The 18,313-nt window shown below is 48.9% G+C and overlaps 2 protein-coding genes across 6 annotated transcripts; both read right to left on the bottom strand.

The window, feature by feature from the left end:
* Positions 1 to 974: 974 nt before the first annotated feature.
* LOC133501235 (protein rapunzel-like) lies at positions 975 to 9,195 on the bottom strand. 5 transcript variants are annotated; one of them, XM_061820841.1, is made up of 4 exons: positions 8,829 to 9,195; positions 6,136 to 6,202; positions 2,644 to 3,140; positions 975 to 1,945 (listed from the first exon to the last, which is right to left on the bottom strand). In XM_061820841.1, the coding sequence occupies exons 3-4, from the start codon at positions 3,135 to 3,137 to the stop codon at positions 1,255 to 1,257; spliced, it is 1,185 nt and encodes a 394-aa protein (XP_061676825.1). In that variant the 5' UTR covers positions 3,138 to 3,140; positions 6,136 to 6,202; positions 8,829 to 9,195; the 3' UTR covers positions 975 to 1,254. The 5 variants fall into 5 exon arrangements, with proteins under 5 accessions (XP_061676825.1, XP_061676828.1, XP_061676826.1 ...); XM_061820844.1 differs by lacking the exon at positions 6,136 to 6,202; XM_061820842.1 differs by lacking the exons at positions 6,136 to 6,202; positions 8,829 to 9,195 and adding an exon at positions 3,699 to 3,779.
* A 1,630-nt stretch (positions 9,196 to 10,825) lies between these two features.
* On the bottom strand, positions 10,826 to 17,582 carry LOC133501236 (protein rapunzel-like). Its single transcript, XM_061820845.1, has 3 exons — positions 17,497 to 17,582; positions 13,263 to 13,757; positions 10,826 to 12,704 (listed from the first exon to the last, which is right to left on the bottom strand). Exons 2-3 carry the CDS (start codon positions 13,737 to 13,739, stop codon positions 12,498 to 12,500), a joined length of 684 nt encoding a protein of 227 aa, XP_061676829.1. The 5' UTR covers positions 13,740 to 13,757; positions 17,497 to 17,582; the 3' UTR covers positions 10,826 to 12,497.
* Positions 17,583 to 18,313: the final 731 nt, after the last annotated feature.

The raw sequence follows: 18,313 nt of genomic DNA, 5'->3' as shown, positions 1-18,313 counted from the left end.
GCTGTATTTCGAGTTTTATATTACCAAAAATAACAATTCATATAGAAGCGGTGTGTAATTTCTTTTAACTGTTTTAGAATAAATGAGTTTTCTCCCCTGGGTGTCCGGGCGAGAAGCTCGGTCATCAGGGAGGGGCTCAGTGTCGAGCCGCTGCTCCTCCGCATTGAGAGGAGCCGGATGAGGTGGCTGGGGCGTCTGATCCGAATGCCTCCCGGAGAGATCCCGCAGAGGTCACAGTTTCAAACTGTTCAAATTGCCCAGGATGCGATTTGCGCGGCGGAGTTGCTGGAAAACGTCACCGGACTGCACGACAAGCGACGCATTCCCACCAAAAAAAGAACATGTGCACACACAAGTACTAAAGAAAGAAAGATAAAATAAAACGGAATCAAGTCCAGCACAACAGAACCTGCGATAAACCAAAACCGTAACCTGCGATGACGCCATCGGGTTCCGTGTAATTCAGGGGCGTCAAACTCATTTTTGTCGCGGGCCGCATTGTGGTCACATCATGACTGAAACCGTGAAACCGCGGGCTACACGAACTCATGCTGCGGGCCAGGTCTGGCCCCCGGGCCTTGAGTTTGACACCTGTGACGTAATCCGTCCGCCCCCCCCACCCCCCTCCTCCCGTGCGCGACGCCCTTTTCCTCTCCCTCATCGGCGTCCGTTTTACGCGCCGCGATTCTGCTGAGATTTCAAACGGCGTCTGGGTTGTGAGCGCTACATATGCTAAGCCGAGCACTTTGCGACTCGCGCCGCGGCGGGGGGGGCTTTTAGCGCCGCGGTCTGGGAAACGCTGACGCGGGTGAGAAGGGGAATTCAATTAGCGGCCGCAGATGCCAACGATGCGGCGTCCATCACATTTGCGCCGAGAAAAAGGGGCCAGCCGATTAGATTAAACGCTTCCCCGCATCCATAAACGACTCGTACGCCGTCACCCAAGCCAAACGCACGCAAGGTTCACCGTGCGTTCAATTTATTGACCCTGCGAACAAAAACTCAATCAATAAATACTTTGTTTGCGATAGGGAATACTTTTTGGATACATATGTGGGTAAAAAGGTCTCTCGAATGTTATCCTCACATGCACATCTTGAAATAGCAGTCGTTCTTAAAAGTAGGACACTTGTTGGGATTAGGTGGTTAGCGGGTGTCTGGCGCAGGGGTTCCAAGTTGACTCAGGCTGAAGCAGACGTGGACGGTGACGGTCTTTGTACCGTGAGAAGCGGCGCTCCGGACTGCTCGTGAGCTTCAGTCGGAATGGACGCAGACGGCCACGTTCTTGTGCCTCTCCCAGTAGTGACAATCGTCGGGGAAACTCCAGGCGGCCGCCGACTCCTTGTGGCGGCTCACGGCGTGAACCGCGAAGCCGTCCAACTGCTTCTCCAGGACATCCACAACGGCGGGGGCGTTGCCCTTGCGGGCCGCCCCCTCCATAGCCGCCAGAACGGCTTCCCTGGGCACCGTCCGGGGCCTGGTACTGAAGGACACCACCAAGTTGATGTTATTGACCTGCAGAACCTCGAACCAGTTGCGCCCCGCCACGTGGTGGAAGCGCTCCCCGGCCCTCCAGTTGCGGTAGGTGCTCCCCGAGTGGTTGATGAGGCGCACCGACCAGCTCACCCAATCGTACTTCTTGACCAGGAAGTCCAGGACCTGCTGAGTGGTCTCCTGGAGGTTGTCACTTTGCTTCTCTTGGAGGAGGTGCTGGGCATCCAGTTTGGCCTGCTCCGGAAAAGCGTCCACGCAGGACTGAATTGTGGTTTTCATCCGGAGCTCGATCTCGTCCATCTTGCAGCTCCACTCCTGGATTTTGTCCTGTTCTTCCTGAGGGGTTTGGGTCAAGGCTGCGTGTCCCAGCAGAGCGATGAGGCCCAAGCAGAGAAGCTCCTTCATGCGGACGCAAAAGTCCTCCAGGAGGCGACGCTTCCTGGCGACGTACCTGATAAGGCATCACATCATCGGGATCCAGACTACACCTGCACTTCAACACGGCACGGAACCCAAAACCTAACTCTGAACCTTTATCCAGACTGTAATCCTTTCTTTTTACTCTATATTATGACTCTACATAATGTTCAAAAATCCCCAACACGAACACCTTACCTTCTAACCCCGAGCCTAACCGTTCACGCCTCAGAATTCTTAAACCCTCACAACCCTTCTGAACCCTTGTGGGTCACCAATTCTGGAAACTTCCTCCGTCACCTCTTGATCCTGACTCCAAACGTGAAACCGAACACTGGCCCCTGTTCAAACCCACCGCCCCCAAACCTAAGCCCTTTTTTGAACGCCGAACCCACGTCCTAACCCTCACCAACGAGCCTCTAACCCGCCATCCCTAAACCTAAGCCTCTAATATTAACCACGACCCAACCCAAATTCTTAATTTCAAAACCAATTCCTAACCCTAACCCTGTAATCGTGACGTACTTACCCTTGCCCTAACCTAATCCTTTTTCCCTGAAGCTAACCCCTGGTGCTAAAGTCTTCAATCTTCACCCCTAGTCCTAATTTGAAGTTCAAGACGAGCCTCTAACTTCGGTCCTAAACCTGAGAACCTAACGCTGAAGATTTAAGGCCTGCGTCATCGTGAACGACGCAACTGAAACGGACCGCAACCGACTATACAGAATGTACCTTTCCACCAGGTCCAGAATGGACTCTCCAAAGCTGCTGTCGCCCATGAGGGCGTGGTAGAGCGCAAACAAATTCTTCTCGCCGCCGCTTCTGGAGAAATGCTCCAGGAATAGTTTCGTCTTCACCTCGCGGAACTGCGGCTTGGCTTCGATGATGTCCATGTACTTCCTGAACTGGTTCCGGAGGTTCTCCTCGGCGCCGAAGTACTGCGAGTCCAGCCGGCTCTTTTTGATCTCGCAGTTGATATCCTCCAGCTGGCCTGATAGAAGGTCCAGACTGTTCCGGACTGTCAGGAACTGCTCCTTGACGTAGAAGACCTCCTTGCTCTGGACGTTGTCCAGTGCCAGACGCAGGACCGGCGCAGCAGCCTCGCACAGCGGGAAGAGTTCCCCCACGGCGCTGGCCACAACCTCAGCACCGCGCTCCAACATGTCCATGGCCGCCTCGATGGCTTCCTTCTTCTGGGCCACGACCTTCTCCAGGGAACTGCTCATGGTCTGCAAAACAGGACAAGGAGTTTCGCAGCAAACATTCAAAACGTGTTTCATTCAGATTTTCAAAAGATTCTTTACAGGATCCAGGCTACTGAATTGAGGGTTGTGCACCTTCCGTGCAGTACCACATTGTGCCACGACACATCCAACGGCACTGAGCGCTATTGGGCGGCATAAAGCGTCACTAGCAGCAAGAAGAAGAGTGGTAGCGACTTCTTTTCCGCTTGTATTTGTTGCGGCGCCACGTGTCCGCAGAAAATTGCGCCCCTCACTTTTGTTCATTTGCGTTTTTCGAAGCAATTACAGTGCTGCTTTGCGGGGAACACGGTGCCGGAGGGAGTTGAACTTCATTTAAATAAAAGCAGCCATCTTGTGGCATCGACACACAACGACAGCGCGGGGTTAACCTTTTTTGTGGATTACTGCTATCGGCGGCAGTCGCCCGCGAATAGGTGGTGCGTGCTAATTCCTTTAGCCCATCTCTGGATTTTCAAATTGTATGTTAGCATCAAGCTAGTGGACCTCCATGAGACAAAATGATCTGGTTTGGTGTTTGCATACAAAGTCAGTCCTAGCGCAAACTTCAGTTAGGAGAGACGACCAAAATGTTGAAGCAAGCACGCTGTGCCTCTCACTCAGAGAAAAGACATTTCCGACTGGCGATCTTAAGCTCCGCCCCTTTAGCTACATTTGCCTTGTCCCACAAGCTTCCAAAATGGCGACTGAACAGAACAGGTTTGAAGTCGGTTCTCCATCGCGTATTCCAGATCATATTGGGGTCCCAAATGCGTCAGACTTGTCCAAGCCACTCATCCTCACAAGGGTCGCGGGGAGCGCTGGAGCCTATCACGGCCGTCATCGGGCAGGAGGCTGGCTGCACCCTGAACTGGTCGCCGGCCAATCGTCGGGCGCGAGGAGACGGACAACAGCCGCACTCACAATCACACTTTTCGGGGCAATTTAGGGTGTCCGATTAATGTTGCATGTTTTCGGGATGTGAGAGGAAAGCGGAGAAAAGCCACGCAAGGCACGGGGAGAGACTACACACAGGCGGGGCCGGGATCGAACCCGGGACCTCAGAAGTGTGAGGCCAGCGCTTTCCAGCTGATCCACGCTTAAGTGTAAAATGTTGGCACATCTGCGTTCTGTTTATCGACCTCGCTGGCGGTTATCGGGCGTCGTCGTGACAACGGCCGAGCGCCACAAGGCCAAAGAAACGTGAAGAAGGATCGAGCCTGCGTCTCCTCGCCGTGTTGTTGTTCCATTTTCTCAACGGCGTTTTCCGCTCTCCATCCATTATTCATGCCGGCGGCAACATTCCACGCGCGGCCCCGGTCAGCCAATCAGATCGCTGCCAGAAAAGCTCGGCTTGTCTCGCTTATATGTCGCTAAAGTACCGCTTAGCGCGATACGTCGGTTCAAAGTCGGGTTCCGTGGCAAACCTTTGCTGACCCCACCAGAAAAGGCAAAAACATTTAAAAAAAAAAAAAAAAAATGAAAAAAATCATATTGGGTTAGCGATAAGCTTGCTATGCTAGCCCAACGCTTCAACTTCCTGTCCTTTATACTTAAAGGGAAACTCCGGTGGTTTGGATCAACGATGTATCCAATAGGTCACGTCATATTTTGACAATGTGATGCTAAATCCTCTTCTCGTTTAATGGCGTTTTGTGAAGATTTTTATCGACAATTACGAATTTTCCAGGGTGTCGCCATTTTGGCAAGTGACATGACCTACGTGCCCGGATGCGATCTATGAGGTGCCGCGCCAAAGGTTGGATTACACGGGACACCATTTATGCCCAGAGCTGATTTCTCCGATTTATCCTCATCTGATGAAGAAATAGCGGTATCGGTTGATCGGGAAGACGGAGGAATACTTCCATGCGGATTTGAACCTGTGGCTGTAAATCATTTTGAATTTTTGGATGATTCTTCTTCGGACGGGAATGACGCGGAGTCTGACGAGCGAGCTCCGGGCGGCGAGCGACCGGCCGCGAGTGAACTCTGGCGGCGGAGCTCGCCCGTAAGACTCCGCGTCATTCCCGTCGGAAAAAAAGGAGAGAGGATTTAACGTCACATTATTAAGATAGATTACATATTATATGAGCTATTGGACACATTGTTGATCCAAACCAGCGGAATTTCCCAGTTAACGTTGATCTTTGACTTCTAAAGCCGTCATTGGGAGGCAACAGCCTCACACTTTTCCTCCGTAAGTGTTGACATCACAACAACAAGCAAAAATCTGTTTTTTTTTTTTGTTTGTTTGTTTTAATAATAGTGTGCAAAATATTTGACTACAAATTCAAATGAAAATCCTTCAATAGTGATTTGGGACTGTAGGGAATGATGAATTATTGATTCCGAATGTAACGACTGCAATCACTCATTTCATTTTGGGGGCTGCTTCATAAAATTCCCTTTTGAACTGGATATGGGGAAGCAGAAATATTTGTGTAGCTCAAACATCATAAGAAAGTTGATGGATGATGTGGCTGTGGGCGTGGCCACCTCATTTCCGAGCCCCATTCATTCACCTGCCGATTATTATTATAATTATTTTGTAATAAGTCACATTCAGTGCTATTCCACGCTGCATTGTGGAAGTCCACAAAAGTCAACCACAGCAGCCAAAGGCTCATTTTTACACGCAAGTTTTCATAAATACGATTCGTAAATAAAACAACACTGTCGTCATGCGCACAAAATGGAGGGTGTGTGTGTGTGTGTGTGACTCATTTGCAGCATCCAAGGCCGAAAAAGAAAAGAAGAAGAAAAAAGAAGAAGAAGAAGCTCGCTGACATCCATAAATCATCGCAAATAATCCAATAAGGGGCTGGTTGTGGTCTCTCAATATCACAAAATGATGTCTACATGCGCAGTGGACGTGCGCCTTTACGCACAAGTGCCCCCCCCCCACACACACACACACACCTCCACCCGCATCCCTTATTCATCATTTCCAGGCCAAGATAAGAAGTCGGCACATTCTTACCTCGGCTTGTCGTTCTTTTATCACGTCGAACAAGTTCTTCCTTCACTTGGAGATTCCCACCGAGCTGCTGCGTGAGAAAATTCAGCCGCATGCGCGGGGAGGGGTCCAAAAGAAGAGAGAGAGAGAAAAGGGAGGACAACGAGGGAGGGAAAAACGTGAGACGTGCCGTTTTTCGTTGACATTCAGAAGGATTTCAATGTTTGGACTCTTTTGTTGCTTTCCTGCTTTTTTTTTTTTTTTTTTGTTCACCTCGAGGAGCCCAAACGAAGGTAGGAAGATTTTCAATACATAAGTGAGAGCACAAAGGTTAAAATAATAATCAGGAGCAAACGTGGCTTGCACATTCGCTTATTTTCTTCCAATTGCGCAAAATATGCATGTCAAAGATGGAAGAAAACGCACGTTGATTTGTGGCAGATGTTGTTGGGATAATTACGCAAATGCTGCGTGCGCAAAAAAAGGACAACCAACGCCCCCCCCCCCCCCCCGCGCGCCGACCACACCTGCACCAAAAATACATCCCAATGATGACGCAGGCAACCGTTGATGTTCAATTAAAAATAATCATTTTTCAAAAATGATTCCCCCGACGTCGTGCGCGGGAGGAGCGGCAGAATTGTGCGGGTCCAATCGCCGAAAAAAGATTGAGCGGGCGGAGAAGCCGAACCGGTCCATTTGGAAAGTGCCGAGGGGGCTAAACGAGGGCAGCGTTGTGCATTTACAAATACTGGAGCGCCTCTTTTCCGATCACGTGATAACATCCACCCATTTTCCGAGCCGCTTATCCTCACAGGCGTCGCGCGAGTGCCGGGGCCTATCCCAGCTATCATCGGCCAGGAGGCGGGCTACACCCTGAACTGGTCGCCAGCCAATCGCAGAGCACAAAGGGACAGAAAGACCGTCGCACTCACAATCACACCCACGGGGCAATTTTGAGTCTCAAATTAATGTTGCATATTTTTGGGATGCACCGGGAGAACGTGCAAACTCCACACAGGCGGGGCCGGGATCGAACCCGGGACCTCAGAACTGTGAGGCCCACACTGCACCACCGTGCCACATATAATATAATATAATATAGGCGGCACGGTGGATCAGCTGGGAAAGCGTTGGCCTCTCAGTTCTGAGGTCCCGGGTTCGATCCCGGCCCCGCCTGTGTGGAGTTTGCATGTTCTGCCCGTGCCTGTGTGGCTTTCCTCCGGGTGGGCACTCCGCTTTCCTCCCACATCCTAAAAACATGCAACATTAATTGGAGAAAACTAAATTGCCCCAAGGTGTGATTGTGAGTGCGATTGGCTGGCGACCAGTTCAGGGTGTACCCTGCCTCCTGCCCCTCCACCACTCCCCGTGACCCTTGTGAGGATAAGCGGCAAAAGAAAATGGATGGATAATATAATATGGGCGGTGACTCAGCTGGAAAGCGTTGGTCTCACAGTTCTGAGGTCCTGGGTTCGATCCTGGATCCGCCAGAGTAGAGTTTGCATGTTCTCCGCCTGCCTGCGTGGCTTTTGTCCGGGTGGGCACCCCGCTTTCCTCCCACATGCCAAAAACATCCACCATCAATTGGAGACTCTAAATTGCCCATAGGTGTGATTTCGACTACGACTGTCTTCATGTGGCCCGCGATTGGCTGGCGACCAGTTCAGGGTGCACCCCACCCTCCTCGTGCCCGTTCACAACTGGGATAAGCTCCAGCACTCCTGCGACTTCGTGAGGTTAAGCGGCAAAGAAAATGGATGGATGGATATGTGGGATAGTGGGTTGGGGTGGGGGTGGGGGTGGGGTGTCACAGACTGTCCACGGAAACAGGTGGAATGCTGAGTTGAGGGAAACAGGGACATCTAGTGGGCGTATTTGCGACCTGCACCTCCAGTTTCTTCTGCTAATTTGACGGCAATTGACCCCTCCGTACAGGGCACTTAACCACGCCTCCTGAAGTGACGTCACCCCACGTGTGCTAACCTCAGACAAACAATTAGCAAAAATGGCGGCACAGGAAGAAAAGACTAGAGCGAAACTGTCCGATTTACCGGCTGATTTCTCACTCGCATTCTTAGCAAACAATGAAATATGGTTGAAAAGCAGACAGCAGGGCTTCAAGTATTTCAGCGAGCGTGTCGACGGAGAAACCATTGATAGATCTTTCCGGAGTCAGAGGAAGACCGAGAAGCCACGTAATATAATATTTTATAACCCAAAGACAAATTCGTCATTGACAGTTTCCTATTTTTGTGTTACATATCACACTTGTGTGCAGAATCTGTATATGTATCTGTATAGCCGTTTGGGAACCGCCGTATGAAGGAAAAGAAGGCGAGGCTTGATTTCCGAGTCGTTTCTCTCGTTTTCGTTGCGTAACGTCACGCGCTCCCCTCAATAAATATTCTTGAATTAGTGCCGAACCTGCGCAAGTCCCGACCGAGTACGACAATCGCTACTTTAGTGTCCTCAAACATCCTTCCTTCGGTCTTGGTGTCTCGGTGCGCGTCGAAGGCTTTTAGGACTGCTAGTCCGGTTTAGCTTAGCTAATTAGCCGCAAACAATGGGTCACGTTTGTGCAGTCAGATCATCGCAAAATATCGCTCAACGCAGATCAAGTGTGTCAATCATTCACACGTAGCTATGTGATGCAAGCGAAGAACTGCTAATTCATTTATACGAGACATGTATTGAAAATCAAATTTAGGGTTTACCTTCGTGCCAACATATCTGTTCCGGTTGATGGATTCAGTTGATCATGCGGTCTTCCTCAAAGTTTGATCCATCAAAGACATTTTTTTGTACTCGGTCTTCTGTTCCGGTTGATTTTAGATGGATTCAGTTGATGATGCGGTCTTCCACAAAGTTTGATCCATCGAAGGCATTTTTCGTACTGGGTCTTCGGTTTTGGAAAGGGTACGAACGGAACTCCACCAACTGGCCTTTCAGGATACCTGTCGTCACGATTACAAAGTCCGTGACTACACCACTTAACCATATCGATTGTTAAAGAACCCAAATACGCGATAAAACGCTAACAAAAGCCATACTGGACCATGCAACGTTGTCTGAGAAAATGGCGGGAGCAAAAACGGGCTTTGGTTTATGCGGATCTCTGGCCTCTGATTGGTCAGCGACGCGGATTGCGCAATACCCACGGAGGGGTCGATTGCGATTGGCCGGCAACCAGTCGAGGGCGTCACCCCGCCTCCCGCCCGATGATAGCCGGGATGGGCTCCGGCACTCCCGCGAGCCTTGTGAGGATAAGCGGCTGAGAAATTGGATGTCTGGATGGATTACAGTTGTAATATTCAGACCAAAATCAGGAAACAGATTTTTGGTACCCCGGCGACGGCTGCGCCCTTGACGGCCCGACAGATGCTTTGTATTTGTATTTAGGGCTCGGTCGTTATGGATCTGTTGATGCCCCCCCCCCCCCAAAAAAAAAAAAAAAAAAAAACAATGCGATTGCATATTTATCTAACCCATTTATTAAAAGAAATAAGAGTGAATTATATAAATGGGCATGACTCTTAACTCAAGTATGGTGGCCCTGCAAGGTGAAAACGGCCCAAGACTTGGACGTAACTCACAGTAATTTGTTCGGCTGGAGAAACGCCGACAAGTTCCTTGCGTTTGTTTTCCGGGGTCGGGGGGACGCAGTTGCAATTTTCATATTTCATTATTTTTGCACTGTGGGACCAGAAACCGCAAAGCCGATTGGTGAGCAAACACGGACAACACGTCAACAGGAAAGTGACGTGAACGTCCGTCACGACGGGAAAAGTTCCGCTTGGGGTTCACGCGCCGTATTACGTCCGTGCACTTCCTGCGACCCGAAGCAGCCCAACGAGGGGCCACCAGGCAGATTCTGCTCATCCCACAACACCGTCGAGTGTCAAATAAATCCGGGCCAGCTCGCCGTCTCGAGGGCAAAAGTTCCCCGTTGAGCCCTAAACGAAAGCGTCCGCACGGTACTTGGCTTAATTGGGTGACCTTTGGATCCATCCGTCCATTATCTGAGCCGCTCATCCTCACAAGTGCCTATCCCAGTTGTCTTTAAAACATTACACAAAAGGAACAGATTCTGATAAAAATCAAGACGAAAGAATAAAATGTTGAGAGAAAAAAAACAAAAAAAAACCTCACTCTTGAGGTAATTCAAAGCTCGCAGTTGTTCCCTCGATGTACCGATGAGAGACGGCGGCGCTGAAAAAAAAAAAAAACAACAACAGGAAGCAGAACTGGAGGTGGCAGAAACGAAGATGTTGAGGTTCTTGGTTGGATAGGATTAGACATGAGCTCATTAGAGGGAGGGACAGCCAAAGTTGGAGGCTTTGGAGACAAGGCCAGAGAGAAAGCAGACTTGGATGGTTCGAGTCCGAGGATGGAGCTGCCCCGCAAAAGAGAAAAAGACCAAAGAAAAGCTCGACGGAGGTCGAGAGGGACGACATGAGGACAAGTGGACAGTGTTAAGAGAGTTAGGCTTAGGTAGACAAAGATGACACGCTGTACGGGACAAGCCGAAAGGAAAAGAAGTTGTTGTTCCCTTGAAATGCAAAAGACACAATCGAAACTGGATATAAGAATAAACTCGCTTACATTCAAAGTTACAAAAGTTGAAATCTCAAATGAAATGTCCCACAAGACCGGACAGAAAAGCAAAACGTGACTCCCGAGATGATTTCTGTACGATTTTATTGGTGGTGCTCAAAACATGCAAAAAAAAAAAAAAAAAAAAAAAAACAATCATAGCAACGTGCGCATATATAAATATGTATACACACACACACCCGGCATGCTTTTACACCGCCTGTGATGTCGTGTTGAGGGCAACAACTTTCCAATCAGAGCATGAGCAACCATATTGTGTAAAAAAAAAAAAGAAAAATAATAAACTATATAAACATTTGAGGCACCGCTGGCTGGGGAAAGAAAAAATTGGTACTGTTGCTTTGCTTTTAAAGTGCTCGTATGACCAAAAATGAGCTTCAACGCCCATTTTTATTTATTTTTTAAGTCTTATAAAGCTTTTGCAAAATAAGGAAGTGCTTTTTTTTTTTTTTAAATATATATTTCCTTTCTAGTGTCGGTCAAGTCTCAGTGTCGCGAACTGTCCTGAAAACGAGTGTAACAACATTTAGTGTTTTTTCTGTTTTTGGGTGGAAAGACAAACTTTCAAGCAGCTTCTCAGTATTCGCATGAGCAACATTAAGTACACGCACAAGTTCACAAATAAACGAAAATTAAAAACACAAAAAGAAAGCATCCGTTTCCCATCCCGCTTCTCCTCACAACTAAAATATTTGAACCAACAACAACCGCCCACACTGAAAATATGCAAAATATCAGAACAGGAAGAAGGAAGTCGACAGTACAGTTGGAAACATCGTCAAAGGAGAAAAAACCCCAAAAAAATGGAATAGCAAATTTACAAAAGGAAGGCAACACTACAATTGCATCAAAAAAGTTTTGACAAGAAACAAACGAGAATAATAGTTTAAAAAATGTAATTGGTCCACCAACTTTTCATGTGGAATAGAACAAAAAAAATGTACTTGAGAAAATGTTAAATCTTTTCTGTAAATTTGTCTGAATCCACAATTGTCTTTTTTCCCTGTAAAAATTGCAACATAAGAATCATTTGGGTCATCTCAATTTCATGATTTAGACAACGACAAATTGGTGTGCAATTAGGGAATTTTAAATTTATGATGCTACAGTTGGATTTTTTTTTTTCAAACATTTCTGTTTTCTAGATGTTTTCTTGACATTGGTGTCACGTCATAATTTTTTTTTTTTAATTTAATGCTATCTGGAATTTTAGAATCCAAAATAGATTTTACCAAAAAAAAAAAAAAAAAAAAAAAAAAAAAAATGAGGGGGAAAAAAAAATACAATGGCAATTGTTTGGTAGTACGACGTATGATCGTATGCAAAAAACAAACAAAAAAAAAACCTAATTTTAAACCGCTGTTTGATTTCTATCAATGTCTCACCAAATTGAACAGCAGATTTTTTTTTTTTTTAAATGGAAGAATTAAGTCCCGATCTGACGACTTTTTTTTTCTGCCCAACTCAATCGTGGTAATGTTGCGTCATGTAACATGTTTGTGTTTTTTTTTTTTTTTTTTTTTTGCAGGAGGGGAGGAACCGCATTGAGGGTAAAATAAGAAATATGTATACCCCCCTCCAAGCCAAATTATATTTTCATGACTTTTAATAAATGGATGAAATATTGAAGGAGACATCGCAAATCAAAACAAGCTTTGGCTATCCCAAAACGTCCGACAACGAAAACCGCCAAGCGGTCCCGGACGTCTGTCATATACGTAGTGCGTCGGGTAACGTCGGGTCACGCGGGACGCCCCTTTGGGGCCCGTTCAGCGGCACATGCGCAGCGCCTGCTGCATCTTGTCCTGCACGTTCTCCATCTTCTCGGCCCACTCCTCGCTCAGGCCGGCGTCGTCGTCGCCGATGACGGCGGCGTAGCCCATCAGGGCGATCAGCCCGATGCAGAACAAGTAGGTGAGGCGCGTGCACAGGCGCTCCATCGCCCGACGGTCGCCCCCAGAGTGCTTCAGGTACACCTGACGACAAGACAACGTTTTGCACGCGTTCCGTCGTCTCCCGTGTCGGGCGGGCGTCCGAGACGCCGTAGCGACTCGTTTGGATGTTTTACGCCCGGATCCGTTCCTCCGTGTAAAACACGCGATTGTCAAAATAGATGGAAAACGCCATAAAAGGAAGAAGGCATTTCGCTTCAAGCAGTCACTAGCCGCTAGCTTCAAGCTAACGTGTAACGTTACAAACTCCATAAACGGGCTAACAGAAAGAGGAGGAGTCCCTCCCGGCTGCCAAAGGAAGCGCCGCGCGCACGTTTCCACCCGGCAGACCTCGTTCGGTCCGACGACGACGGAGGACGATCGTTCATCGTTCGCTCCGCCGCAATTTGGAGCCTGGCTATAATTGTAGGTTAGCGTAATGCTAGCTGACGGCACGAATGCGTCGTTGCGTTGACGGTTATTGGCTCGGTCCAAGTTGTCAACGCGCATTTCTTTTGAGCTCTTCAATGACAGCCATGAGAGACGTTCTCACGAGTTCTACTTTTACCCACAAACGGGGCCGGAGCGTACCCGGCGACTCACCTCCAGGATGGGCCGGCTGAAGAGTTTGGGTTTTCCCACCACGCCGTCGTAGAGCGTGTGGAGGTTCTGGTCCCCCAGGTCGTTGCCGTAGCTCTGGATGAAGTCCTCCTTCTTGCGCTCGCTGTGCTCCGGCTTGACCTCCACCAGCTCCATGAACTTTCGGAACTGGCTCTTGAGGTTCTCCTCCACCGAGGCGTACTGGCTGTCCAGCGTCTCCTTCTGGATGGCCACCAGGGCCTGGCGGTTCTTGTTGGAGAGCTCGTCCAGGGCCCGGTTGACGGAGCCGAACTCGCGCTTGAGCGTGCGGATGTCCTCGTCGTCGATGTGGTGCAGGACCACGCGGATCAGGGAGCCCGCCACGCCGAAGATGGGGTTGACCACGGCCGCCGCCGACGAGATGGTGGCCACGCACTGGAGGACCTTCACCATGCCGTCCTTCAGCTTGGTCCGGTCCTCCATTATCTCTTCGTCCATCATGGCTGCCGACGCAGGCGACTGCAATGGACCACAGAAACGTCAGACAGACGTGAGGGGGCGCCAAAGTACTACTTTTACAGAGGACTTTGTTTCCATCTTGTGGCCCTTTCAGAAAGGACAAGAAAAAGCTGGTTTAGCAAATAGCCACGGCCTGACTCCTGATGCCGTAACGATCAACTATTTCAAGACCCGAGTACTCAACCGATTATGCCATCAATTCATTTTTCATGATGAAAGATACTAACAAAGTGCACGAGGTGGCGCTTACTATTACTCGACAGCATCTGCGACTCTGAGCGTGCGTGACCTTAAGAGGCGGGGCCTAACCCTGTGAGTGACACGAGTGTCAGCAGTTTGCCCCGTCTTCGCGAACGTTGTCGTGGATTGCTCACTGTGGCAGATGTCATCTGGTTGCCGAGACCAGAAATGTCTTCAAATTCTTGTTTCTCGCGCTGATGCCTGACAAAGTCTTGTTGGAAACCCTTTAGAATCCGACTCGATTGCAACTTTCACCCTCCTGCAAAACCTTTACTAGCTTTACGAAGAAATCCCGCAGTCTTCTATGTGTAGATCCGGTTTTAGGGGCTGGTCCATTTCCAAAATAATGTCAGCGTGTGAGAGAAAGAAAATGAGAACTTTTTGAGTTTCTACTCCCTCAAGGCCAGACCATGAAAACTGTTTACGGCGCAGACCTGAAAGAGCAAATTTGGCCGCTTTCATCGATTTGATCTCATTTGACGTGGCAGCCGCGCCAAACACAAAGCGGAAAGATTTCGGTACTCTTTGTTTTTGGCGACCGTCTTTCAGAATCAGAATCAGCTTTATTTGGCCAAGTGTGTAAAAATAATTAAAAAAAAAAAAAAAAAACCTCGGGAATTTTCCTCCGGCAGACGGTGCTGCCCCGGTACGACGTACAGAACAAAGAACAAGAGACATTTCGATTTATCGGAACTATTCCTTAGAAAAGTTGTGCAAGATGTAAAACTAAAAGGCCACCTCAGGCCAATCCAATTAGTTTGTTTGCAAACATGCCATTCCTAAAACGATTCTGTGTGGACCGGAAACTGTTTCCGTGCAGACAACAGACAACACTAACGGTCACATTTATGCTCATATTTCCATCTCTTCATTCATAAAGCTGCTCACCGCGTGACGTCTGCCCGTTTGAGGAAACGTGATGTCGAAATACAATTTCCTTTTACTGTCCATCCGTCCATTTTCTTAGCCGCTTATCCTCACAAGGGTCGAGGGCCGTGCTGGAGCCTATCCCAACTGTCAACGGGCAGGGGTACACCCAGAACTGGTCGCCAGCCAATCCCAGGGCAAATGGAGACAAACACCCGCGCTCACAATCACACCTTGGGGCCAATCGAGAGTTTTTGGGATGCGGGAGGAAAACGGACGGGGGGAACATGCAAAGTCCACAGAGGCGGCTCCGGGATTGAATCCTCAGAACTGCGAGGCCAACGCTTTACCAGCTGAGCCACCGTGCCACCACTTTTACTTTCCCCTTCTAATATATCACATTATTTTCCAATCCATTTGTGATAGAAATATGGATTTTAGAGCTACTTTACATCCACCCTGGAAAGAATCAATGAACACTAAATTGGCACCGGTGCCAACAAATTACAAAAACGGCGGCTTGTTAATTAGGTTCTAAATTGTCTATCCACAAAAAAAAAAAAAAAAAATTGGACGTTCGGATGACTGAAAACAAGATGAAATTATTTTCCAAAAAAGCAACAAAAACCTCGAGAAATTCATCACAATCACGGACACGTTTGGATGTTTTACGCCGACGTTTGTCATCAGCTGACAGACCAGCGGCACAAACGCAACGCAAACCGTCGGCCGCCGTCAGCGCAACGCGGCTAATCGACAGCATCGGCGCCGTCGCAGACATTTCACGGGCGATTCAGCGGCGCGACGGACGCTTACACGCTTGAGTCTTTTATCCCTGCCCGCTTTTGTCGAGCTCAGACTTCTTAACAAAAAAAATGTCTCCGGTCCGGACGGGGAACGGGCGCCGGGCTGCCGCAATGACATTTTGAGCTAAACCAAATCGAGTGAAGCAGAATGTGGAGACATTTTTGGTGTCCACTGAGGAAAGCGTGAAGTGCAAGCCTCTCCAGCACCGTTGCGGCTTTTCAGCACCGGGCCGCTCTGATTCCGGGTCCGTCCGTGGGGCCTCCATGAGGCAGGAGGGGGTTGGGGGGGGGGGTGTCCCTAAACTCAACTAAGCTAACAAGCAAGAAAAGCGATTTTTTTTTTTTTTATGTGATCGCACCTCACGAATGTGTCGCAAACAGTTCCACGCCACAGCCTGCAGGCCGCATGTCTTGTTCACGTGTTGTCACTTGTGGCCACTAGAGGGGAGCAAAGAGTCTACTTGGGCCCTCTTCATTTCAGCACCACCGCCAGTGGACTGAAAGCAAGCCTCAAGTCTTTAGCGGCCAAATTAGCATTTTGCACAGCACAAACTGAAGGCATCCACCGTCCAAACCTGCTTAAGTGCTCATTGATTCTATTTCTAGGCCTGCTGTCTCGGTTTTATTGCTAAAGTCTGACCGTGGTAGTCATGTAATCGTGTTCTTGTGTACGCAGGCGATGATGAGGTTGCGGTCCAGTCCCCAGACACAACTCCAGACGGCCGCCACTTGAGACAGTTTGAAACCGAGGAAGGGAGGACAATTCCGGACGACACCAAGCCAAGGTGGGCCAAACTCAGGATGGCGGCGGGGGCTTGAGTGAAGTTTGCCAAGAATGAATGGAATAAAAATATGTTAAAAGGAAGTGTTCTATACAATGATCTTTTTGGGGGTTTGGCCTTTTTAAGACTAACGGATATAAAATCAGGTTTAGCATGATGCAAACGTGGTGAGCAGAATGGAAGCTGATCATAATTGAAGATGCTTTCACATGAATTTAACTCAAGATGGCATTCATTTATTACACTTTGACCCTCTGATGATTAAATGAAGTGCACAATTTGGTCCAATTAAATGGCTTTTGCGTTACTTAGCAGGTGCGCACCACCTGTCATCACAAACGGGACACTTGTCAGGGGACATGTGCCTCAATTATTTGTTTACTCAACATTGAGCCGTATTTGCAGAAAAAAAAACACGTGGCACGCTGTTTCACCTTCACTTTTGTCTCCAAGCCAAACAAGGAAGTGGAGCGCTTCCTGTTGACGTCACCTACTAACAGAGCAGCCCGACGGCCATCTTGAAAATAGCAACAAGCTAAGATCATTTAAAAACTCCTCAAATTCCCCAGCCAAAGGTCGCCATTTCTCCTTCAAATGGACAATTTTCTTACACATTAACATTTCTAAGGAGAGTTTTCAGTGAGTGGGGCCAACAAAATGGAGTGCCAGTGAGGGCGTTGAAGCCAAGGGAAGCACACACCCTTCAGGCTAAGAAAGTGCAAACAACGACCGACTGGCTCTCCAACACAACAATCAAGCGTGTTCAGGAAATGTCGAGTGTTTGCGGATGCTCCAATTCGCGCAAACATCCGCTCGAGTGGACTTGAGGCCGCTCGGCGGCTGCTTTGGCTCCCTCTAGCCGCGCCTCCACGTTCGCTTGTTGACGCGCAGCCCGGGCCAGGCCCGCTTGGAAACGCGGCACACCGACCACATTTCCGAGTAAAAGTCGCCCTTCCCGGCCTCAAAGCGGACTGGAGACCCTGCGGGTGGGATCCCGAGCAATATTGGGCCCCGGCGGCCACTGGCAGCCCACTTTTTTCTTACCTTTCAACGGTTGTGCTGCACCCCGACCGACGCGTCCAACGGCCCAACGTCGACTGGCTTCTTCTTCGTCTTCTTCCCAGGAAGCCCTGCAAAAGGACACGTCCATGTACGTTCAACGTGTAGGGGTGACCCTTATGGGATAAACCATTATTCGAGGGCCTACAGATGCCTCAGAACGCGCAAAATGGTCATTTGGAGCTAAATAAAGCCATTCTCCAAAGTGCGTCTTCAAAATGCCGCATTTGATCTCTGAAATATGAAAAACACATCCACACATTCACGGTGCTTTCCCCCCCCCTTGATTTTGAACTTATTCTGGTCCATCCCGCATTGAAATAGTTGAAACCAGGACGCGATTTGTCGGTCTGCGCGCAGCCGGTTTCGAAAAACGGGGAGAAAAGGCCCCGCAGCATCTTTGACAGACTAACAAACGCTCCATTCATGATATTTATAAGTCCGAGAGACACTTTGCCATTTCAAAGCAGCAAGCGGACGACTTCCAAGCGAGTCGAAGTCAACTAAATTTGAGGAGAAGGGACGCGGAGGCGACGAAACCCTCCGAAGGTGCGCAGGTGCGCCCTGACGCAAAAAGACTCCCGCATCGTCTTAGAGTGAATGCACAAACTCAAACTCAAATACGTGTTCGGAAAACATCGTCAACGTGCGTGTTTTGCCGTAAAAATGCCAGTTCCGCTGAGAAAACGTCAACGATGGAGTCACCATCGTGCGCGCAGGGCGCCGGCTTTGCACCAGGAGGCGCACTCGGCGGGAGAAGCGCAGACAGCATCCATTTATGCGCCTTAAACTTTTTTTTTTT

Source organism: Syngnathoides biaculeatus, chromosome 5 (genome assembly GCF_019802595.1).
Source record: "Syngnathoides biaculeatus isolate LvHL_M chromosome 5, ASM1980259v1, whole genome shotgun sequence".
Classification (NCBI taxonomy): domain Eukaryota; kingdom Metazoa; phylum Chordata; class Actinopteri; order Syngnathiformes; family Syngnathidae; genus Syngnathoides; species Syngnathoides biaculeatus.
Note: the sequence above shows the minus strand (reverse complement) of the source record. Positions and strands in the feature narration are given on the sequence as shown.